This window comes from Uranotaenia lowii, unplaced genomic scaffold, assembly GCF_029784155.1.
Source record: "Uranotaenia lowii strain MFRU-FL unplaced genomic scaffold, ASM2978415v1 HiC_scaffold_317, whole genome shotgun sequence".
Taxonomy (NCBI): Eukaryota; Metazoa; Arthropoda; class Insecta; order Diptera; family Culicidae; genus Uranotaenia; species Uranotaenia lowii.
In genome coordinates this window covers 22,836-49,020 of record NW_026598220.1, presented here as the reverse complement: position 1 = coordinate 49,020, position 26,185 = coordinate 22,836, and the positions used below count along the sequence as shown (strand labels likewise).

At 35.9% G+C, this 26,185-nt stretch overlaps 1 protein-coding gene across 4 annotated transcripts in view; it reads left to right on the top strand.

Moving 5' to 3' along the window:
• Positions 1 to 9,848: 9,848 nt before the first annotated feature.
• The window catches only part of LOC129759910 (aromatic-L-amino-acid decarboxylase-like), a 34,084-nt gene continuing 17,747 nt past the window's right edge, over positions 9,849 to 26,185 (top strand). The window contains exons 1-4 of one of the 4 annotated variants that reach the window (XM_055757476.1): positions 9,849 to 9,974; positions 10,299 to 10,446; positions 20,901 to 20,955; positions 21,120 to 21,205. In XM_055757476.1, the coding sequence (XP_055613451.1) occupies positions 20,923 to 20,955; positions 21,120 to 21,205 (119 nt within the window). In that variant the 5' untranslated portion in view covers positions 9,849 to 9,974; positions 10,299 to 10,446; positions 20,901 to 20,922. Of the gene's footprint in view, positions 10,447 to 20,629; positions 20,749 to 20,900; positions 20,956 to 21,119; positions 21,206 to 26,185 lie in introns of those variants that run through there. The other 3 variants (XM_055757477.1, XM_055757479.1, XM_055757478.1) reach the window with 3 other exon arrangements.

The following is a 26,185-nucleotide window of genomic DNA, read 5'->3' as shown; positions in this document are numbered from 1 at the left end:
GAACGATGATTTTATGCTCTCTATCCTTTGGATCAGAAACAAGGAAAAGCCACAAGTGTTTTAGAGTTTTGGGTAATCCGAACAACCTTATATGTATAAATGGATGCATTTGTTTTGTGACACCGTCAGTTAGAAACGGGTGGTTAGAATAACGTGAAATGCATCAGGATTTTAGAGGATTTTTGAAACAGTTTAAAGTACCTCATTTTTATTTTGAACGGGGGGCTCCCATACAAATCCAGCTAATATATGACATAACTTAAACGATTTTCAGTTTTTTTTTTAGTTTAATGATCCCGCGCCGATCCTCCGGTGCATAGGGCCGTGGTAAAAGACCTCCACTGTTGACGATCCGGAGCCAGCGACTTCACCTGGTCCCAGTCAAGATTCTCGTCGACAGTTCGGATTTCAGCGGCTAGGCTTCGCCGCCACGAGTTTCTGGGCCTGCCTCTTCTTCGATGACCTTCTGGATTCCAGTCAAGCGCCTCTCTGCAAATCTCGTTTTCATCTTTTCGCAGCGTGTGCCCAATCCATCTCCACTTACGTTCCCGAATCTCGATTTCTAGCGCCCTTTGATGACACCGGCGATGTAGTTCCTCATTCGAGATCCAGTTGCCAGGCCACCAAGCGCGGATGATGTTCCGCAGACAGCGGTTTACAAATACTTGCAGTTTTCGCGTCGTCACCGCATATGTGCACCAAGTTTCGCACCCGTACAGCAATACGGATTTGACGTTTGAGTTGAAGATTCGGATTTTTGTTCGTAGAGAGATCTGGCGTGACCGCCAGATGTTTCGGAGACTCGCAAACGCAAATCGGGCCTTTCTGATCCGGGTTTCGATGTCTTTCCTGGTACCACCATCAGGCGTTATCTGGCTACCAAGATACTGGAAGCACTCCACTTTCTCAACTTGTTGCCCAGCTACCATGAAACTGGAGGGATTTCCTGTGTTGATCTCCATTGACTTGGTCTTTCCGACATTGACTTTGAGACCTGCTGCCTTGGAACTTTCGGTGAGGTCGTCGAGTTTGCTCTGCATGTCCGGTTGTGTTTGGGCGAGCAAAACAATATCGTCTGCCAGGTCAAGGTCGTTCAGTTGCTCCATTGTTAAAGGATTCCACGGCAATCCTCGGTTCGGTGCACAGTCGATCGATCCAGTCAGAATCTCATCCATTACGATGAGGAAAAGTAGCGGTGATAAGATACATCCTTGTCTCACTCCAGCAGTTACCGGGATTGGTTCGGACAAGACACCATCGTGCAAGACCTTGCACGAAAATGCCTCGTATTGTGCTTCGATGAGATGGACTAGTTTCTCTGGGACCCCTCGTCGCCTTAGAGCCGCCCAGATGTTTTCATGATTAAGTCGGTCGAATGCTTTTTCGAAATCAACGAACACCAGCAGAAGAGAGTCCTGGAATTCGTTGATTTGTTCCAGTATGATTCGTAGCGTTGTGATGTGGTCCACACATGATCGTCCGGATCGGAATCCAGCTTGTTGCCGTCGGAGTGTAGCGTCGATTTTCTCCTGGATCCTGTTCAGGATCACTTTGCAGAGTACTTTGAGGGTTGTACAGATCAACGTTATGCCTCGCCAGTTACCGCACTCTGTCAGGTCTCCTTTCTTCGGGACCTTTACAAGGATACCCTGCATCCAGTCGGCCGGGAATGTTGCAGTATCCCAGATGTCAGCGAAAAGACGGTGCAACATTTGTGCTGACAGGGCAGGGTCGGCTTTCAGCATTTCAGCAGGGATGCAATCGATCCCAGGTGCTTTGTTGGATTTCATGTTTTTGATTGCCGCTTCTATTTCAGCCAGCGAAGGCGCTTCCGAGTTGACGCCATTTATGCGACTTACTGTTGGCGCTTCAAGCTGCGGGTTCTGTTGGCCATCGCTATTCGTGACTCGGAAGAGTTGTTCGAAGTGCTCAGTCCATCGTTTGAGCTGATCTGTTCGATCGGTCAATAACTGACCTGCTCGGTCTTTCAGCGGCATTCTTGCATTAGTCCTTGCACCACTGAGGCGGCGAGAAATGTCATAAAGTAATCGGATATCTCCATTGGCGGCGGCTCTTTCCCCCTCTTCGGCTAGGGAGTTTGTCCAGGCTCTCTTGTCTCGTCTACAAGCTCGTTTAACTGCCTTTTCCAGCTCCGCATATCGTAAGCGGGCGGCTGCTTTGGCTGACCCGGTACATGCCTGCTCAATTCCGACTTTCGCCTTTCTCCGATCATCGACCATCCTCCAAGTTTCATCCGTCATCCAGTCACTTCTTCTTCCACAAACTTTACCGAGAGTACCATGGCTCGTCGTGATAAAGGCATTCTTGATTCCACACCACTGTTCTTCGACTGTTCCGTCTGTCGGCAGCTCCGAGGCTCGGGATTCTAGCTGTTCAACGTATGCCCTTTTCACCTCTGGATTCTCCAACCGGCGGACGTCGTATCGACACCCGACTTTCTCCTCACGCCGTTGGACACGCGCAACTCTCAGTCGTATCTCGCCAAGGACGAGGTGATGGTCAGATGCAATGTCTGCGCTTCGCTTGTTGCGGACATCAAGAAGGCTCCTTCTCCATTTTCGGCTGATGCAGATGTGGTCAATTTGATTTTCTGTTCGGCCATCTCGGGATACCCAAGTGACCTTATGTGCTGGTCGATGGGGGAAGAGCGATCCACCGATCACCATGTTGTTGTTGCCACAAAATTCTACAAACAGCTCTCCGTTTTCGCTCATCTGTCCTAGGCCATGGCGCCCCATGATGCGCTCAAGGTCTTGATTGTCGGAGCCAATCTTTGCGTTGAAGTCGCCCAAATGGATTTGAATGTCACCCTTCGGAATTCTCTCTACCACGCTGTTCAGTTGACTGTAAAACTGCTCTTTCTCCTGCAAATCGGCAACGTCAGTTGGCGCATAACACTGGACCATTGTAAGGTTTCTAACCCGTGTTCTAAATCTGGCTACGATTATTCTTTCGTTTATCGGTTCCCATCTAATGAGGGCCGCGTAGGCCTGCGGGCTTAACAGGAAACCAACTCCTCGTTCCCGAGTAGCATGTTCTCCTCGTATGCCAGAGTAAAGCAGGACTTGCCCGGATTGTGTCTTGTGTTCTCCAGTATTAGGCCAACGGACTTCGCTCAGTCCCAGAATTTCAAGCTTGAGGCGGCTAGCCTCTCTAGCAAGTTGTTCCAGTTTGCCTTGTTGGGCAAGGGTTAAAACATTCCAAGTTCCAATTCGTGTCCGTGTTTTCATGCTAAAAGTCGTCGCCAAAGTTCCAGATCGGTCATTTCTTTCGGATTCCGTAACAAGTTATGAATCGGGAGCAGTAGGTTGTTAGCCTAAAGTCCCTATCCCGCGATGGGGCTGCCATCTTGGACTTAGCTGGCGGGAGCCGCATTTCATAAATTCAGCCGCTTGCTGCAAGACAGACGCTGTTTGAGCCGCCCCTGACCTGGAGAACAGACGCTCGGTTGTTGTTGCACGCCGCCCCTGACCTGGGGAACAGACGCGTACGGCCACCTTCTCAGTCTGCATGCGACCAAAGCATCCACCGGGGTTGGGTACCCGATCTCCGCTTAGGTTACTTGCACCCCAGCCGGCACCGCGGGGAGGTAGAGATAGGAGTTGTGAATAAGAGGTTTTCAGTCAATTTCTATAAAAATGGATTCAAAAACATGATTCTAGCAGGAGGAACGCTGAGGAAATAAACTGCTGTTAATGGGAGCCGCTTACGGGAGAATAAAATTGCTGCGCATTGACTGCGATTTAAAGGCAGGAAATTGACATCACACCAGGAGGCGAAAAGGTCCTGCAGGAATTTGACGTCATCGGGGACGGTGAAGGGATAAAATAATTTCAGGTAATTAGAATTAGTTAATTTTTGTCCATCGAAGAGCAACTGCACGTCGTTGAAATAAATCAAGAATAGAATTGGTCCCAGATAGCGCCCTTGAGGCACTCCAGATGTGGCAGGAAATAGGTTGGAGAAAGGTTTTATCCTTCGTAGAATGAGTTTTCGACCTGTTAGGTAGATACAAATCCATTCCAGTAGAGGCCCACAAAAACCAATATGATCAAGTTTGGCGATAGCTATTTCATGGCCCACTTAGTCGAAAGCAGCGGACAGGTTGGTGTACATGGCGTCGGTTTGAAATCTTGAGGCAAAGCTGTTTTGCACATTAGACGTGAGTTTTCACTTTGAGCCGCACTGGATCTTCAAGCAGAACCAGTTCGGTGGAAGACACAAAGTTTCTCTAAAACGACTTCTTTCTCACGACTTTCAGCCCAATTTTTAAGTAGCTAAACAAACTTTAAAGTTGGCAAAAAGTTCGCATAAATTACTAAACATCTTCTAGCCAGCTTTAAAAAGCACTTCCGTAAGCAGTACAAAAAATCGAAAAAATAACTTTTTCGCTCCTGCATATGCCTTTTCAAGTCCGCTTCCAATTTGATTTAAATTGATCAACTTTATTTGTTACTATAAACTCACATTACCAAGCCTCGAACCCGAGCTCATCGCTTGCAATCGAGCTACATATGTACTTGCTGGGGAGATAAGAGCATAATGGCCACCTTAAGAAGGACGCTAATTTAACCTTTAACAGCTTTAATTTGATAGTTACTTCATTGTTTCGTGTTCAGACACTAAAAAGTCTGTTTCCTAGCGGGCCTAAACATAAAAAAGGAGATAAAAACGTTTAAAAATGCCAAAAGTTGAAAATTAGTCACTATACTGCCCCTTCTTTAAAAAAAATAACAGTCCCATATGCAAAAACGTGCAAGCGAGAAAATCAACTTTTTCGGTTTTGGATTATATTTTCAAATTGTGACCACAACTTCCAGCATAAACAAAAATCGTTTAATGAAATGGTTGTCATAATAAATCGTAGGAACTGAAATTTTCGAAATTAGGCAATTGGTAAGGCTTGGAGGATCATTTTTGTTTATTATGGGATTGTTATGTGGGCATATTCGAGACCTTTTTCAAATCTACTCGGATACCAGTCATATACAGAATATGTTTTGCTCACGAAGCTACTTTCTAAGATTTATATTTGATCATTTCTGAACTTCTGAAATCAGTTTTAAAAAATAGAAACATACTTGTGGGAGAATATCTTGAATTCCACATTTTAATTTTAATCTCATGATTTTTAGTTGTTTCTGATAGTCTTTCTCACAGAAAGACATTAATTCCTTTATTTTAGCTTGCCTTAAAAACTCAAGTGAGTTGAATATTTTTTTAATGACTTAAAGCGTTAAATCCAAGATATCCGAAAGAAACATAGTAAGGTAACTACATCCGAGGTATATCACATAAGGGACTGTTATGCGGGTATATTTCATATGAGACAGTCAAGACTTGATAATTTTTTCGAAATTTCTAGAACAAATCTTTTTTTTTATTGTTTTATATTGAAGTTCAAAGTTCAAAATGACGAACCGTCAGGTTAGATGGAAAATGACGAAAATTCATATGGGACTGTTATGCGAGTAGGGGCGTTTTTCAGCGTACGAAAACAAACAGACTCCAATTTGACAACTCGATTGCTGATTTTCCAGCAAACTAGATGAGTTGCTGGAAAGTCCAGCAATTCAAAATCCGATTGCTGGGTTTTCAGCAAAAATGACAAGAACACAACCGAATGCTGAAAAATCCAGCAATCAGAAAACCGATTGCTGGTTTCCAGCAAAAAAATTGGATTGCTGAAAATTTCCAGCAATTTTTTTTTGCTGGAAATCGAGGCAAAAATGTACTGTGTAGGAACTACAAAACAGTTCCTCATGAAAATTTATTTGAAAAAATTCGTACCTTATTCGAAAAATGGAGTGCCTATTATGCCCCGGGTATCTCTCCTATTTCAATCAAAACCCTGGCCAAAAGTCAAAATTAAAAAATGAATTTTATGTTTTTTTGTCTTCTTGAACACATTTGACACCATGTACCAGTCAGTTTTTCAATTTTTTTTTTGCGAACAACAGGGGCTATCAGAACCTCAATATTTTTATCAACTGGAATTTTACAACATACCGTATAAAAATTGGGTCACAGTTTAACATGTGAATTCCACGTTGTGGAAGTGATTGAAAAACAAATTTTGAAATGGAGAAATCAAATAAAATTTAGCGAAGTTATATTTGAGGCTAAGCGATTGCAAAAAATATGATTCAAATACTCAGCTTTTAAAAACCCTTCATTTTGTTTGCAGTTTTCAAAGTTTTATTTGTTAAATACATAAGTGTTTTGTTTATGTTCCCAGTCCAAGCAACAAATTTTACATAATGCTAAAATTCATAACTTCATCAACCGTGTACTGGAAAAATACATACTTCTGCACTCGTGATATTTTCAATGTTGAAGTAGAAATTTTTTTCTCCGGTTTTGTTAAAACTTTCTATGCGCCATGTTTATTTAAAATAGATGCTCAACAACATAAAAGCTTTTCAAATAATAGTTGAAAATTGTTCTTTAGTGCTTATTGTAAATAATTTATTTACCTTATTAAACATTTTCATTAAATGTTAATCTCGTGGAACATCAATAAAAGTAGCAAAGTTTTTAATTGAATTAACCTTCCTTTGCGATTAGGGTCTAAATGACCCGAACTGTACTTTCCCGAAGCAATATCTCAGGAACGGTTGAAGCTACAGATACATGAACTTTTTTTTTACACGATTGTCACAAGGATAGTAAAGTGTCGTAAATAAAAAAAAATAAATTTTCTGACTCTTTCCTAAAATAAAGAGCTCTACATTTTCTCATTTTAAGATTTTTGAATAGGGTTACCAGATCACCCAACCCAGAAAAAAGACAATTAGCTGGTTAGGGTCATAAAGGCCCGATTTATTTTTTTTTGTTATAAAATCCAAACTACTGATCCGATTTTAAAAAACTATACCACTTTGAAATCTTCCAAATGTCTGCTATCAGATGCTTCTTTGAGTTTTGATTATTTTGGTCTTCAAAAAACGACCTCAAAAGCCCTTAAAAAATTGGTGTTTTTCATTAGAGATAGTTCATTTTGTTAAAGTCGTGTTGATTAACTTTTGATCGATATGAATTCACATAGATTAAAAGCTCATATTGATATAATAAAAGCGAAGGATGAACCACGAGCTCGCGCGACTCTACGGCGAACCCAGTATCCAGAAGGTGGTGAAGGCTGGTCGGATACGCTAGGCGGGACATGTTGCGAGAATGCCGGACGACTGTCCTGCAAAACAGGTGTTCGCTACGAATCCGGTAGGAACAAGACGAGCGGGGGCGCAACGAGCGAGATGGTTAGACCAAGTGAAGCGTGATCTGGCGAACGTGGGATGCCCGAGAAATTGGAGAACGGTTGCCATGGACCAAGTGAATTTTAGGAATTATGTTCGTCAAGTTATGTCGTGAGACGGAATACTATGTAAATAATATAATAAAAGTGCTTGGTTTTACAGATCACAGCTGGTTATTTGAAAAGTTCATAAAAATTCAATTAAATCAAGAATTTGATATCTGCACACTTAATCCATTTTCTGTTGAAATGTGGTTCAGCAAATTTCTGGAATCACTTCGCGATTCCTCATGTGATTAAAATATCACAAAAAATGAAATGTAGTCAGTTTCCATTGGTTTTCATGTGTTTATAGTTGAAATAATTCATCGGCCCAGTTTCAAAAATATAAGCTAATTATTAAATGAAAAATACAATGGTTTTCAAGAAGTTGAAATCAATGATTTTTAATTTTTCCTTGTATTTTCATTCATGGAGTATGACATAAGAAACGACAACCTGTTATAACTTGAAATGAATCTCTAAAACAGCCTCAATGTAGCTGACATAAAGAAATTTCATTATTCAAACCGGGATGGTCACGATCTTTGGTCAAAAATGCCATCTTTTTTGACCATTTTGTCTTTCTGCTCAATTTTAGACGTCCTAAAAAATTATGATGAATTTTTTTTCTTCGTAAACAGAAAGTCAACATGTAGACGATTCCAAAATGGTATAATTTATGAAAATCGGTTCAGTAGTTTTGAAGATACAGCCAAAATAGTAATCCGGGTCTATACGTCCCTAGCGTTGTCCTTTTTTTGAACCACAAAGGAAGGTTAAAGTTATACACTATTCCCTTCATTTTCAGTTACGGGTTTTAAGTTAAGTAGTACTTATTGAACTTAATTTTTAAATTTTAGTTTGCAGAAGATCGTTCATTTTTTAGAGCTCAGCTGTTTAGAATAATCTGGCAGTATAAAGATCGCTCTAAGCAAATCTTATATTTTTAGAGAAAAGGCTCATGTTATCTTTTTAAGGTAATATTTTTCGGTGTTTGTCGAATACAATAACAACATTTTTTTGCCGTTTCGACCTGCTGGACAATTTCAGCCATCTCCAGAAAAACTATGTTCAGATATTAAATTAAAAAAAAAACGTTTAATTTATACACCTTATTTTCACAATGTCTCATAATCACTAGAAAAATGTAGTGATTTAAAGACATTTTGTAAATTATGTGTATAAATTCAAAGTTTTTATATTTTACATCTGAATTTTTCAGAAGATGGCTGAAATTGTGCAGAAGGCCGATACGTAAAAGAAATTGTTATAATTTGGTTCGACAATTATCAGAAACTTACAACTTAAAAAGATAACAACAAATGGCGGTGATCAAAACCCTTAAACAGAAAAGGCTTTTTTTTTTAAATTGCACGATGTGCTCCAGATAGACGAAAAATACGTGAAAAAAAGCAAAGGAGCTCCATGAAATGGTGCTTTCGAGGTTGAAGATAATATCTGAAGTATCAAGCGGATTAGATACTGACTTTTTTTTATCAGTATGCTTAAAAATCATTGCTAGGAAATTAAATTGGCTAAAAATTAATTTTATAAACTTTAATGGTATTTTTAATTTTAAGAGTCGTATTCCAAAGTATTCAAACATATGACTGAGTATAAACATAAATAAAAACTTTTGGTCAACTCTTTGTTCTATATACTCCTGTGTGCACTTGGGCGGATTAAGAATTGATTCTTTTTCAATATGCATTCATTTTTCGTCAGTGCCTAGAAATTATTTAAAAAAAAAAGCAGGAGAGTCAAAATTCAAAAGCAGCATTTGCATTCTCATATAATATAACGTATAGATAAGTTTTTTTTTAATTTTGAAAATGAGTGTATCAGGAAAGATGAGATTGTCAGAGAAGTAAAAGAAAATCAAAAAGCTTTTAGATGTTTGCAAAAGGTCGAAAAAGTACGGCACTGTGCAGGATTTGAACCTGCAATCTCCGGCTTTCTAGGCCAACGCATTATCGATTAGTTTTACAATACATTTTATCGACATTATTCAAATTAAAGTGTTTTTTTTTTATTTCAAAATTTAGAAAGTTTTATCAATTTGAACGTAATTTTTTGAAAATACTGTCTTATAATGAAAAGATTAGAACATTTCCAAATCTGCCAACTGAATTTTGCATTAAAAATTCTAAAATTAAATTCTGTATTTCTAAACTGACTTTTTCCATTCTTATCGTAAATTAGAACCTTAAGTTTAAGTTGTTTTTATTTTTTATAATTTTGTTTTTGCTTTAGGTATTCCGGTTTAAGAAGAACTTTCTTCAAATAAACTTCCTAAAAGAGGGTTTTAATCCAACTTTATTGAGTAGAATAACAAACACTACCGAGGAGGGAAGAAAAGCTCGTATGATTCCAGTTTCCAAGCGTTCTTTCGAGAGTCGATTTACTACTCAGACAGAAGTCAGAATGGCAAATGGAAACGTGAGAATGAGCGAATCGCACAAAATTCGAAAACCAGTTGGCTTTATGATGGAACGGCAAAACGGCGAAGCTTTCGTTGTTCTACCCTTCTCGACTGCGCCTGTAATGGGGGAGGAAGCTCATTCAGTCCTCAGTCAGTGCTTCAACCTTAAAAACCCTGTCAAGAGCAGGTTCAACTTTCAGTAGCATAGAAACGGTACGATCGTGTGCACTTCTCGTGAGTTGTCTAGTGGCTGGTGAATAAAATATCCTACCTTTTCCTTGTGTTGTTCGAAATCGTGCGTGCGTGCGTGCTTTCATTCGTTCTTGAGTGACAAATATCTAGTGTGTGGAGGGCTGTTGTGGGGGGTGTCCAACCTGTTGAATGCGGGCTGTGTGTGCAGAAACCACGCACGCACTCTTCTCTGTGGCTTTGTGACTGCCGGAAGTGCTTTCGGTCAAGACAAGTGGACGACCGACGACGGTTTTCCGGACTCGGCCAAGTGTGACAAATGCTGGTTCAGTGATTTCAAGTGCAGATTTTTTTTTGCTTCATTCACAGTTCAACTTTATTGCAGCAGTGGCGGGAAAACATTTTTTAATTTTTCTGATTCAAGTGTGCTGTTTACAACCTTAAGTGGATTTGTTTGAAAACAATTTAAATTTAAAGTGTCATTTTGAGTTCAGTTTTTAAAAAGGTTTAATCTAAGGTAAGCTTTATTTAGGGATGTTCGATTTCAATGGGACTGGCTATTGGATTTAGAATCGTTGGAAAATCGAACTTTCAATCGAATCGAATCGAATCAAGGGCAACCGGAATTGGGGCAGTTAAAAAGTGGTTAAGCAAGTAATGATTCCGGATAAATGAAATAAATCTCTAAGGCGTACGGAACAAAGTTGAGCCGATTCGCGAAACTTTTACGTGATGTGACCTTCGGTAAAAAAGTGAACGTTAAACATTTAGTTCAACGTGAAAATTATTAAACCAGATACAACAGCTAAGGCGTTCGCAGTTCGAAAAACAAATCATAGTTAAGTTCAGAAATGAATAAAGAATAAGCATTCAGAATCATAATTCAGATTCAGAAATCAGAATCATAATTCAGAATCAGAATTCTGAATCAGAATTCAGAATCAGAATTCAGAATCAGAATTCAGAATCATAATTCAGAATCAGAATTCAGAATCAGAAATCAGATTCAGAATTCAGAATCAGAAATCAGAATCAGAATTCAGAATCAGAATTCAGAATCAGAATTCAGAATCAGAATTCAGAATCAGAATTCAGAATCAGAATTCAGAATCAGAATTCAGAATCAGAATTCAGAATCAGAATTCAGAATCAGAATTCAGAATCAGAAATCAGATTCAGAATTCAGAATCAGAAATCAGAATCAGCATTCAGAATCAGAATTCAGAATCAGAATTCAGAATCAGAATTCAGAATCCGAATTCAGAATCAGAATTCAGAATCAGAATTCAGAATCAGAATTCAGAATCAGAATTCAGAATCAGAATTCAGAATCAGAATTCAGAATCAGAATTCAGAATCAGAATTCAGAATCAGAATTCAGAATCAGAATTCAGAATCAGAATTCAGAATCAGAATTCAGAATCAGAATTCAGAATCAGAATTCAGAATCAGAATTCAGAATCAGAATCAGAATTTAGAATCAGAATTCAGAATCAGAATTCAGATTCAGAATCAGAATTCAGATTCAGAATCAGAATTAAAAATCAGAATTCAGAATCAAAATTTGGAATCAGAATTCAGAATTAGAATTCAGAATCAGAATTCAAAATCAGAATCAGAATTCAGAATCAGAATTCAGAATCAGAATTCAAAATTCAGAATAAAAATTTCGGATTCTAATTCAGAATCAAAATTCAGAATCGAAATTCAGCATTTGGAATTCAGATTCAGAATTCAGAATTCAGAATTCAGATTATTTGTATCATGACCCAATTGATTTCAATTGGCTATCTGCAAAACTTTTTTTTTTTGTAAACAGAATAATCTCATTGAGTAAAAGCTTTTTGTTCATTTCGCTTCTTTTCTTTTCTACAGAAGAGAAAAATATCTCCCTCGAAGAATATTTGTTTATGTTTGAACTTGACTTCAAGTGCCTCGTAATTTTGTGCATACTTTAATAGCGGTTTTTGATTGAAATGGCTGATATGCACAAAAATGGTGCACAAGCTATGATTTCATTCAATCGTTGTGCGTTTAGTTATTTTTCTATTTTGTTGAAACATGTTTATCATGAAATATCATAACCTTTTTCTTATTTTTATTTTAAACAAAAACAAATCCCGTCACCCTTTTCAACTGACATCTCAGTGTGAAAAGGTGACGATGATGATGATGATGTACAGACGGGGGTTCGCTTTGATAAAATTAAGTAAGCAAAATAGCTCCGTATAACTCAATTACCGTCAGTTGATTGTCTGCTAAATTGGCTGACAATATTGGTCTAGCAGCTAGCCTCATGTACCGAGATTGGTTTGTGGTAGATTGAAGTTCAAAAATTGACACCCATTCTAATGATGGAACATGGAAGTTGTTGCGAGTTTGCAAGCTGTGTTTGGCAGACAATTAATTCAGGCTTTTAGAGTTACTTGTGGCAATGGATGTATGAGAAAAACTTTCATGATCGAATTTTGAAAATCGACCATAAACCCTTTGTAGATTGGCCCGAAAACAGACCTGTGAAAAATTTCAGCTCAATCGTACTTGGAGGTGCCTCAAAGCGCTCCAAGTTTTGGTTTTCCGACCCTCAAAAACCACCAAAAGGGGGGACCAAAGAAAATCGCAAAAAATGATGAAACGAAATTTAAATTTTGATGCCTAAAGACTTAAGCATGCATAGAACGTCAAAAACTGGTGTTATCTTGATAAATACTTTTTGGTCAAAATCGACTTAATTTTCCAAAATCACCAAAGGAGGGGACCGAAGAAATTCTGAAAAAAAAACCGAAATTAAAATTTCGATGCAAAATGACTTAGAAAGTCATAAATCGTCGAAATCTGGTGTTATCCCGAAAAAATTTTTTTTTTTGGTAAAAAATCGACCTTTCTGGGGTTTTGCTGTTTTTCGAAAAAAAAAGTCGTTTTTTTTCGAAAAACCGACTTAGTCGATTTTTGACAAAACATTTTATTCGACATTACATCAGATTTTGACGTTTTATGCATTTTGAAGTCATTTGGCATCAAGATTCAAATTTGTCAAGTCATTTAGCATCAAAATTACAATTTCGTTTTTTTTTTTCGATTTCCTTTGGGCCCCCCTTTAGGCCGCCCTTTGGTGATTTTTGAGGGACAACTGAAAAGCCGAAACTTTGAAGCGCTTTGAAGCACCCCTAAATCAAATCCGATTGAGCTGAAATTTGGCACAGGTCAGTTAATTGGGCCAACCTACAAAATTCATTCATTACATTCTGGTTAATCCCCCTATGAGGGCCCAGGAAAAGGAAGCGAGCTATAATACTCTACACTTAAATTTAACAAAAGAAGAAATTGATATTTGTTCCTGCTTTAATTTAGACTGATTAAAAAATCTTCAAATTTAAATTCTAGATGCAGATTATTGAGGCCTCTGACACACATCTTGGCTCATATTTCAAATAATGATCTGAATTTACATTTAGAAATCGTATTGAAATTTGGAAACAGATTCTAAATTCAAATTTTGATTTCAAGTTCCAGATTTAAAAATTATGTTCAAAATTCAGGTATAGATTCAGCTCGTCAATTCATTTTACAATCAAGATAAAAATATGCGGATGATAATATAATTTTTATTTATAATTAAATTTCAAAATTCAAGCTGAAACCCACAACTTTAAAGTTGAATTTCAGTTTCTTTTGCAGGTTTATATCATAAACAGGATTTAAATTTTAAAATAAAAATATTTGCTCATAAATAAACATTTTTACGGAATGAAATCTGCAGGGAACTGAGGATTTTCTCACTGTATCGTTTAAAATCATTAATATTGCGGTTTTAAAAAAATCGAACTTAAATCTAAAATTTGAATATGGATCGAGTTTGCAATTGTAAACCGTAAAACTTTGATCTTTCACTTTCAGTTTTGAAAATTTGATTTATTTTCATTGATCGATATCTCTGAATTTGCTCAAGAGTTAGGTAGATTCAGCTTATTTGATTTGCATAGAATAACGTTTTTTAATAGAAGGCTTTCTTGTAACAAATTATTCTATGCTCCAATCAAATAAGCTAAATCTTTCAGACTCTTGAGCAAATTCATAGATTTTAAACGTCGTTGAAAATAATTTAAATCAGTCACACATACACACATTTTACACATACATGCATTGATTTTTTGTTCAAAGTAAAATACGATTTGACGAATTGTCGCCAAAATCGCTTATGACAACCTCTACGGTATTACTCTTGTTTGTTGTTTGTTTGCACCATTAAGTACTGAAAAAACGGATCTACTGATTTAATGAACAAACAAATTTACTAGCAATCCGATTTGAATACGCTGATGGATTATACGGCAGAAAAGTCTTAATCTGCAAAACAACTAATGGTACCTTTTTGCTCCTAGTCACCCTAGTTTCATTATTATTATTCATCATATATTTCGATGAATCTCAATAGGAAATAATGGCCCTTATTTTGCGCCGCACGTCAGGTGACGATAGTCGAGTTACCTTACCGTCACGGGCACGGGACTGTAGTCACCTTATTCCGATAGTCGGTGTAAGTGAAGTGACAGAGGTTCATTCCTAAAGTTCATCCGAAGTGACTTTCCTCACCTAAAGCGATTTCTGGATTCGAGTGATTCGAGTGACTTGGCTATCATCACCGCACGCGCAGCGCAGAATAAGTGCTAATTTTCTTGTCCGGAGATAGATACCGTCAACTGGGGCAACATGCAACAATTTTCAATTTCAATGGCTTCCAAAAACTTTATATTCACAGTTAATCATACCCCTTATGCATCAAAAGTTTTAAGGTTGATGGGACATCAAATTGGCGTAGTCATAAAAATTATTAGTTTCTTCAGTTATTTTTAATTTTCTAAAAACATGCGATTTTCATCCTCCTCTGAAAATGGGGTAACTTGCAACAAACTTTGTTTTTGATGAAAAATCTTATGAAAACGTATGAAAATGTATAGTTTATGATAAATTTGCGATGACTTTAAGATCGTTACGCATGAAAACACCATTTGCAGTGATATTTCGTATTGTTAAAACTTATTTTAATATTTTTTCTGAAAATAAGGGTGCTGCATACATTTAGGGGTAAAACAATACTCCTAAAAATTGTTAAAGCCGAAATCATAAAAAATAATGTTTGAATGAAAAAAATTTCAATGTTGACAAACTCGTGATGCAAAACAATCATATTCCAGCATATGGAAATGAGATCTACAAGGTGTTTCTTTGATTTGCATTTTGTTGCATTTTACCCCAGGCACCTAACTGAATTATAAAAATATTTATTTAAAAAAATGAGTGATTGTTCGAAAAATATTTTTAAATCAACAGTGTTTGTATGAGATGAGAAAACCAGTATAAAGTTTGTAGGCGATATTATTAAGCCAATTCGTCATACTGGGTAACGTTTTTTACGGCATCGAAAAATGTTAAAAATTGAACATTTATTGTTAGATTTTTCAAATTTCATATAAAAATCAAAAACTTAAAAAAACAATCTTAGGTTGTTAGAAACTATGTCAACATCATTTTGTAATCATTGAAAGATAACTTTATCACATTACATCAAATTAAAATTTGAATCAGTGTGGTGTTATATAAATGTTGTATCTATTATGTAATCCCGTTGTATTATATCTAATCCCGCTGTTGCATGATGCCCCGTTTGACGGTACTCTATGATTGAAAGAAGTGTTATTCTTTAAAAATAATTTTTCGAAATGCGTACTCTATTCAAACGTCAATAACGGTGCCGGCCACGTCGTAGTAGTCAATGGATAGATTGAAAAAAAAGAGACATGGATGAAAGATCTATTTTTTGCATTATGACCGAGGTTACCTTTACATCCTAGCAAAATAATTTTGGTTGGGACTGGGGTTGAAGGAAATGCTTGGGAGACACTTTTGACTAGTGTTACGGTGAACCATAAAAATTATTTTTTTAACTCCTATAAGAAGCTTTCAGTTAATAGGGAGGCATTAGTTCTTCAATTCAAAACCCTCATCGTTAATAGACCTGGATCCTCAAAGCTTTTGTTTGTTTTGTTTACTATTATGGGATCTTGCTTGCTATAAATAAACAACTTTCCCCTAAGAAAATTATTGTTGGAAGGATGGAAAAAAAATTCTTGTCCGCTTTTCAATCGACGCCTACTCCAACTCTTCAAAAAAAAAACTAGAATTTGTTTTGATTAGGTCGTATGAACCACTTGATGTGTTTCGAGATAATCGCTATTAAAGTATTGAAGAACAATTTTAATTGTTATTTTAAGACTGTTTGTCAAATTCGTCCGAAAATTCTAAATTCAATGCAAAACCAGAAGGAGAACATGTGGATGTACTCAAAACTTGCGTTAGTCTGTTAATTTCAATGAAAATGTTCTTACGACCTATTGCATTTCTCGTTAGGCGCAAACGTCCTTTTCGCCAATCAATTAGTTTGATCCCAAGAACTAATTCCTTTGGCCCGAATCTATGCTATGTTCATTCGGAGTTGTTTGAAGAAATATTTGAACAATATTCCTATCTAATTGTTACTTTGGAAGATGCCACTCTAAGACACTCAGATTCATTACTTTGTGGGACTATCCATTGCGAATTTGATTGGACGTTTCCGGCCACCACCTTCGACAAATCTGTCCCCGTTCAAGGAGTGTGAAAAGGTATCGTCGTTTTTGATTGTTTTGGCTACTCCTGTAATGATGAAATAGCACTGACTGTTCACACAGCGGAAATTTAAACTTGATTGTACTCACCTAACAAGAATTTGTAGCCATTCATCATGCTAGGATAGTTTTTATCACTCTCACTAACAGTTTCCGTTCATTTTAACATGAATTGTCCTCAATTTTCGGAGCAATTTCCGCGGCGATGCATAACGTCGTACAAATCAAATCGCCAAAAGGTTTCTTGTGTCCTTTTGCATCACGACAATATACACGGCAGCGCAAAACGACTCAAAAACCAAATTGCACTCAAAAATTAAAAAGCCATCAAACGTCCTAAATTCAAATCACTTTGGTAAAGTTATTCATTTATCAAACGAAACCAAATTTTTACCGATCATAGAATACAACATTGTGAATCGTTTGCAGTAGATAACTCAGTTTTGTTTATATTGGTTCATACGACCTAATCAAAACAAACTCTAGATATATTTTTAATTTAGAAAGCATTTTGTTAGTTTTTTTTTTTAATTTTCCTTGTTAAAACAGCTTCCGACACATAATTGATTCAAGTCGAAACGTGAAAACGCGCCACTTTCATCATTTTTTTAAATACCGCATAAAATTATTATTTCCAAAATAATTTTTGGATGCACAGAACATATTTATTAATTTAATATGTATTGCAGAAAGATAGTCCAAATAAAATCTTTCTCTACTTCTACTTTTGTTAATTCAATGATTTCATTTGTGCTTTTGACAAAATGTTCAGAATATTTTAGGAGATTTTTTATAAGAGTCGGTAATGAAGCTTCATTTTGAAAACTGAGGAAATATTTTTACAGATTTCAGAATTTTATCTTTGAAGAATGATAAGTGGTATTGAATAACAAAATTGAATTATCAGAATGCCATCCACTTTTATATTAAATTATATGTAGATATTCATCCAACTCAGCATTTTACGCTAAATTTACACCAAACCAGAAACCAGAATCTCTTATTTTGTATCTTTGTTAGTGCGATTATTATTCCATTAACTAAAATTTAAAAGCCGCTTTTTATAATCGTTGGATTAGACAAGAATTCCCAAACAAAAGACTACTGTTTGCATAACTTGAAAACCGATCAGATCATGCAAATGGTACCAAACTTGGCATGGGAGGGTATTCGGGTACGAAAAATATTCCTATGATTATTTGAAACCCCTCCCTTTCCCCAGTAGGGTGATAAGCAGAGGGGAAGGGAGCTATATTACAATTTTTAACATATCTCAAGAACCAATCAAGTAAATGGAACCTAATTGAACATGGGATGCTATTAGGGTGCTAGAAATGTTGCAATAATTATTTGACACCCCTTTCTCCTTTTAAATGGGTGATAGGAAGAGGGGATGGGTGCTCCCTTACAATGTTTTGCAATACTGGAAAACTGATCGAGCAAATGGAAATTGCAAGCGGAGTGGTTTGCCAACCATTGTAGGTCTCTGAAGGTTGGATGCCTTCCCTCGACGGCATAGGCAGGACCTTGCTACCGATGATGGGGGGGAACCATGCATACATACATACATTTGTGACCCCTCTCTCCTTCCAATGGGAAAATAGAATAGAGGGAAGCAGGTTTTCATAGATTTTTTTTGTTTAACTGTAACTATTATCAATCGATCGAATCAATTTGTGTCAATCGAGCAAATGGAAAAAAATTGGCATTAAGGGTATTATGGTATGATAAATGTTTCCCTGAGTCTTGGGAGGAGGGAGGGAGGGTTTCTTTACAATTTTTACTTAACTTGAAAACTATGCAAGCAAACTGAACCAAATTTGGCATGGAGTGGAGGAGGGGGGGGGGGGGGTATCTGCATCTATGATTGTTTGAGATTCTTTCCTTCTTCCATTGGGAAGATAAGAAGGGAGGAGGCTTCCATACAATTTTTATTGCACATCTCTAGAACAATTCGAGCAAATGAAATCAAATTTTTATTTAAGAACAAGCCAGGTTTCTATTGATATTGGTACCACCTGCTCCTTTCACTGGGGAGATAGAAAAGGGAAGGGGCTCCTTTACATTTTGTTGCATAACTTTTAAACTCGGCAAGCAAATGGATACGAGAGCATAAGTACAATTAATGGTTATATCACGTTATATGATTATTTGAAACCCCTCCATTCTTCCATTGAGGATATACAGGAAAGAAGACAGGAGGCTCCTATACAATTTTTTGCACAACTTATCGAGAACTTATCTAAGAGATGGAACTAAAATTTCACATGGAAAACGGATTTGAGCTCAAGAAATGGTTCTTTTATTATTTGAGATACCATCTAGTGAGTACATACGAAAAGAGGTGGGCCCCTTATACAAGTTTTTTGGCATAACTTGAACTCCTTATTAAGCGAATGGAATCAAATTCGGCATGGGAAAGTATTTCGGTACGAGATATGTTTCTATGATTGTTATAAACTCTTCCGAGCTTAGGAGGGAGAAGAGAGGAAGGAGGAAGGTTTTCCATATAATTTCGTTGCATAGCTCAACAATTTTCTACCAATGGAAGCAAATTCGATATGAGAGAGTTTTTGGGTACGATAGAATGGGAATGATTATCAGAAACGCCTACCTCTTTAAAGTAGTGGGGGCTGGGAAAGAGAAAAGGGGGAGCTCCCATACAACTTTTTTGGGGACAGAACTAATGTAAAGGTCAAGTCTTACTAAATTAGATGAAATCATCTTTATATTGCATATTGGAAACTCCAGCTTCAGTTGTCATTTTAATATGCTGGAAAAGATTAAAAGTGATGCATTCAAAAAAATCTAAATATAAATAATTTTCGCAAATTTCATTTATTGTTAAAAGGTTTAGCAAAGCACACCGGGTCACACCAGTAAATAATAGAACACTGTTCATCGAGCAGGCACCCAGAGTTGCAACAAACGTCTCACAACTTTTGGTTTCAATTTTGTAGAATTTCAGTAAAGGTATAGGCAATGTGTTTGAACACATTTTGAAGTTTGGCTACCTTGAAACATAACTAAAATATGATTTTTATGCCGTATTACTTACTTCAATTACTTGAATCATTTTTCAAAGTCGAGGAAGAAAGAAACGGAAGCGTGTTTTGGGATTTTTTTCAGAAAGTCTCAGAAAGTCGGGGTTTTCAATTTTTTTTCGAAATAAGACCAAATTTTGACATTTCATGCATTTCTATGTCATTTGGCATCAAATTTAGATTTTCCGAATTTACTGTGGCCCCTTGAACGCTTTCCGATCGAGCTGAAATTTTGCGTAAATCAGTTTACGGGCGAATCTACAAAATGTATATGGTCGGTTTCCAAATTTCGATCATGAAATTTTTCTCATACAGCCATTGCCACCCTTATGTAGGCATTCACTAAAATACTTTTTGAGTTCATCATTTCTAAAAGTTTACTTCTAGAGCAAGAATTCTCCATCAAAACACAAATGAAATTCACAAAAAAAAACAATTTATAACAGTAATAATATTTGAATACACGGATTGATAAGGAACCCCTAGCATCCGTTTCTTTTGATTTGAAGGTTATAATATTTTCACATACTGGCATTTCAGCCCTGCACATGATAGATAAACAAGATTAGTCTATCGACTCGATTGGAAATTAATCAGCTCGATATCTAGTAAATGATATCGAGCTAATTAATATCCAATCGTTGGATATTGAAGGAGATTTTTTTCCTTCCACTTAATCTCAAAATATGGTGAAGCAGTTAAAAAAATCATAATTTTTGCGAAGTATTGCTAACAAGTTAACGAATTAGTTTTAAAAATACACTATAATATATACAATTTTGGATGTTGAAAATAGTATGCAGATCACTTTCATTGGAAGCCCGTAGAAGTGAACTTTTTAATTGATGATATTGAAACTGGGACAACCAAATCATCAGTATGCCAACTGCCTACTTTTGATTTGAGTTAACGTTATTCTTTGGCAACTCTGTTTTGCTATAATGAAACACTGTAGTCAAACCTCGAGGTTCGAGCCAGTATAGTTGCTTCTATTGTTCCTGAACATTGTGTCTCCATCGCGTTTCGTTTTACCAAATTTTTAATTGTGTTTCATTTTGTAAAGTTTTTATCGTCCTCTAATCCAAAATGCCAGTCCCATCGGAAACACGGGTAAATAAACCTAAACTAATACTTTAGGATAAGTTATACCCAAATAATTACAACCAAAAATGATTATCCTCTGCCCTCCGTCCTTTTCCTCACACCCCAAACCACCTTCAACAGATGCTATGTTTGACTAAATTTTCCGCTAACCTTGCAAGCTTCCTCCTAACGAAATTCGGAATGGGCTCTAACAAGTTTGAGGCACCGCCTGTCGTAAGTATGCACTAACCAATTAATTCGCCAAATTGTTTCTGATGTCTTTTTACCAAGTGTCGATTCACTAATTGGCCCCACTAAATAGTAGTATGTTTGACGATCTACGCGTGATTGCTTCCTAATGACAGTTTTGTTTTTTTTCTTCCGTTCCCTAAAAATAGACCGAAATGCAGGCCCCACAGTTCAAGGAGTTTGCCAAGGAGATGGTGGACTACATTTCCAACTACCTGGAGAACATTCGTGACAGGTGAGTGGAAACGGGCAACATTTTGGCTAGACTAGCCATCAAGACTGACTCAGCAAGGTGCGGATATCGAGAGTGAATGGGAATTGGCAAGATTGTTTGGGTTTTTCGTTTTCACGATTTGCCGGAGACCGGTTATCGAAACCGGGTTTTATTCGTTTCTTTTGGAATTATGACCTTCACACCGGTATTAAATGCACGACTGGACTATATGCCAATTTCGGGATTTCCAGGATTTCTGAAGTTTTGATTTAGGTGTTTGAGCTTTTTTAATAATATATTAAAATAGGTACGCTAACGCTAATATAAATTTTAAATTAGAGTTTTGAGACTTTGAGACTGATTCTAATTTTTTGGATCAGACATTTAACGTAGTAAGGAAAATAAATAATTTCTCACTCATAAATTGTAATAAAAGTATCCATTTCCCGGTCATTTCAACGTTCCCAGGAATCAGAAAATCTGACGAACCTTCCCAGGAATTACCGGGATCCCGGGAAAAAATAAAATAGTATTTAAAAAAAAAGATTTAGAACAATTTTGCACAACTTTGATTGCGACCTTAAGTGTCATTTTTGACTAAATTTACTCGATTTTTCCATGGTGTATTGGCTTCTGTGCCATGTTTCTCAAGACGTATATCGAATATAGACCAGTACTTTTCAATATGTCGCAATTTGAGACATTTTGGTGAATTCTTGGACCGAAAACGGTATAAGCAGTTAAGTAATTAGATCACGAATCGGGCAAATGCAATGAGAGATTCCTGAGTTAACAAAAGTGAGCCATAATTAATATGTTATGTCATTTTTACCAGTGAGTCTATTTATTGTTACCAATTTCAAAAATGCAGAGCGTTTCAAGCCTTAAATACAATTTTTGTAACCCACTCACAATTTTTTTTTTAATCAAATGCATTGTAGGTCATCAGGAATATTGCAAACTAGAATGCCAATTCGGCAAAAGTTTCATTGTCCTCCAGAAACCACAAATTTTTCTCGCCATTTTGTTTTAGAAAGAGCTCTTTTTAGAAGGAATTGTATTCATTGTGATCTTTTAGAAAGAAGAAAAAAATTACCGTGTTTCCTCAAATAGCATTTTTTTTATTATTCTAGCTCGATTAAACGTTGTTTTAATTTTTTTTCTGTATCGTAAAGTCATCTCAACTATTGTTTTGATAATGTTTTTGAGAAAATACGCCTAACTAAAAAAAAGGCTATAACTTTATTCTGGTTTCCTGGTTACTTTCGGTAGATCCTCAAGAAAATTCATTTCTCCAAACACCTTAATTATTTTAAACATCAAAAACTTCGCATCCTTCAAAATTTTAACTCATTTATGAAATAATAACTCTTGTACATCATTTGTGCAGAATTGATTCGCCCAACGATGGGTTAACTGCGCCTTTGCCAGCTTCAATTCAATTTCTATTATTTTTTCACATGTTCATTTTCTTTCGTGAACAGTCCTTATATGAAATTTTCGAAATTCTTAGATAGTAGTACAGACCCCGTTCGTTTTTGGCAACATGCCCGAACATTTTGTGTTGCCAAAATCGAATGTTGCCAAAATCGAACGGTTTTTCTTCTGAAATTTTTTTCTCCAATTTAAACAAAATAACTCTTTTTATTATCATTAACGTTATTTTATGTCAGTTTCCGACCATTTTTAAAATTTTCAAAGTTTTTTTCCTCATGTTTTTAAAGCATTTTGCACTATTTTTGTTTTGATTATAATCTTAGTTTTTTTTGTCATTTTTGCTGTTTTTGCCATTCTTCATCATTTTTAAGTTGATTTTGTCATTTTTAGTCTTTTGTTTGTATTTGTTTTTGATTTTTTTTTAAATTTTTCATATTTTTGTAATTTAAGAGTACTTTATAATTTTTTAAAAAACTTTTGTTTTTGTTGTTGTATTTTATCATCATTTCAGAACGTAAAAATGTCTTTTTGGTATTTGTCCGAATCATGTTGGTCCTGTTATAGAGAAAACTCAAAGGTAATGTCGCTTCTAAAAACCGTTCGATTTTGGCACATGTGCCAAAATCGGATGTTGGCACAATCGAATGTTGCCAAAATCGAATGTTGCCAAAAACGAACTGGATCTGTATTGTGAAATATTTCAAAGTATTTTAATACCTTAAAAATTCATTTGTCGCTTATAAAACCCCAAAAAGTATTACCATTTTTACACTACGTAAACTGTTAAAATTATTGAAAAATCGTGCTCGGTATAATTTTCTTAGCTACCGGTGCTACCGGTGAAGAAAGTTATTTCCTCCGATTTTTTTGTATGCTACTAGCTGATCCCATACGAACTCCGTTTCGCTTTCAACTTAAAATTTTTCATGAACAGTTAGAATGAATGTTGATTGCCAAGCATTTTACAGATGCATTTCCGAATGCATTGTTAAGCAACAATTGCAAAAATGTTGAACACGTAGTATGGACGATCACTTTTTCTGTCGTTTGCTACTTAATTGAAATCAGGAATCAATTGACCGTGGCAAAAATAAACCCCATACATGAATTTTCGTCTCGACTCCCAACTCCCGTGTATAAATTTCAACTCGATCGTTGTCTGAAAACGTAATTATTGCCAAAAAATTAAACCTCTCTCGGTGGCCTCTCTCACAAACTTTGGTACCGTAATCCGGGGTAATATTGATCACTTTTTTCACTATTTTTTATTACTTTTCTTGTGAAGGAGATTGTGGCATGTTTCATTTTTTAAAACCAGTACTGGACTCCTATGAACATAAAACGTGGTTGCAGAAATTTATTAGACTACTTTAAATTTGATTTGAAAATCGACTTCGTCACTGTTTTGAATTTTATGCTTTGGGGTTACAATGATCAGTCTCTATTTACACGGTTTTAACGAGTTTTCTTGATCATGAAGGATACAAAACACCTTCATAATATTTACAAATGCCAGTTTACCAACTTTACCTTGCTTTTCAACGTTTTCTTTTAAAAACATTTATAATCGAAAAAAGAACTACTATGGTGTGTACATTAAGGGGCCAAAATTAGAATAATTGCTAAATAGTTTGAGCTACAAAATACAAATGAAATTTGACCTCCACACATTCCTTTAGGCCCTCCCCTTATATGCATTTTCATTTTTTCTTCAAAGTTAACCATTTGATAGGGTTCCTATCCATTTGTCCAATACGGGCTTACTCTTGGAAAATGTCCTTATTTTTTAAATATCAAAATTTATCATTAAATGACTATAAAAAATAGCACTACAACTATACATACACAAAGAAGAAATGTAATTCTTTCACTTTCAACAACCCGTTTGCTTCTAAATGCTTTTTGGTATCATAAGGAGAGCAGTTTGTTTGCGAGCCTAGATATAGATATAGATATTTTAAGATTTTGAAATTACATTTTTACTAACTTACTCAATCAGATGTATAATAACGTCAATATCACAAAAATATTGAAAAGTTAATATGGACGACCTCTTTTGCCGACCTCTGACAGAAAATTCAACACCTTAAATCAATTGCCCATCCTTCAAAACCCTTATGTGCAAATTTTCATCACAATCCGACGAAAAATAACGTCAATATCGCGGAAATATTATTTGTCTTGTATGGACGACCCCCCTCAGAAAGGGTCATCCGAAAATCTGAAAACATTTTTCATCATTCCTGGTCCTAATGAGCATCCATGCCAAATTTCAGCTCTCTAGGTCTTAAGAAGGCTGAGCCTATAGAGGACAAACAAACAAACACATAGAAATTGCTTTTTACCTTTATATAGATTATAATTCATACGATAGACGGCCAAAACAGTAATGGTTCATCATGAAAATGCATTGAATTAATTTATCTAGAAAAAGATCAGAATATTATTTAAAAAAAACAAAGCAATGAAGCACCCTTATGCTTTCTTTTAAAAAAAATCTTTGACAGGAAAAATATAAACTTTAAATATGAATAAAAAATAACTGCAGATCGTGTTTTATGCGTAACGACATCACAAATATGTCAAAAACTATAGCTATTTATACTTTTTTTTTTTTTTCAACAAAAACAAAGGTTTTTGCAACTTACCCCTTTTTCTTAGTAGGGTGAAAATCGCATGTTTTGTTAATTTTAAAATAACTGGTGGAACCAATTATTTTTCTGACTACGATACTTTGATGTCCCATTAACCTTAAAACTTTTGATGTACAAACGGTAGGATTATCTGTGGACGTTAGGTTTTTAGAAGCCATTGAAGTTGAAAAGTGTTGCATGACACTCCAGATGACGGTAAACAACGTATATTATTGAGATTTTTTTTTTAATTTTTCCTTTCCATTCTGTTCTCGTTGAGAAGCTCTCTGTAACTTGATGGTTTCCTTCTTTGTTGCGAAAATTGCGTTATTTTCAACCTGGCTAAAAAAATTTTCAACATTTTTAGCTTTAAGATACACGAAAGTAAAAAAAAATCATGTTTTATTAGCTCAAAACAGTTTATTTTAACAGATCGTTGAAAATTAAGTAAAAACACAGTTTAATCAATCAAATTTATTTCAAATAGGGTGATTTGCCAATCGTTGTCCCCTAACCCATTGTTGCACAGCATGACTTAAATATTTCAGCAGCAGTCAATATTTCAGCTGTTTTTCAACTTTTCCTCAAAAATAATACCGAATCGTGTAATTCGGAATGTTTTCTGATGAAATGAGGCTTTTGTGATATTTTCTGCTGGTAAGTGTTTATCTTACGACAGTTTTAATTTTTCTTGTTTTTTTCGCGTGTTTTTTGTGCTAATTGTTAACAAAAACCTTAACATTCCTTCTACGGCAAATAAGGTTTTACGTCAGAACGAAACATTTTTCGTATCAGTTTTCTATACGAAACGTTTGTTGGACAATTTTAACACCATGATTTTGAAAAAAAATTATGATTCATACTTAACCAGAAAATATGTTGGATCGTGCAACAATTGGTCCGCTCAATATCCTCCTGCCCCATTGTTGTA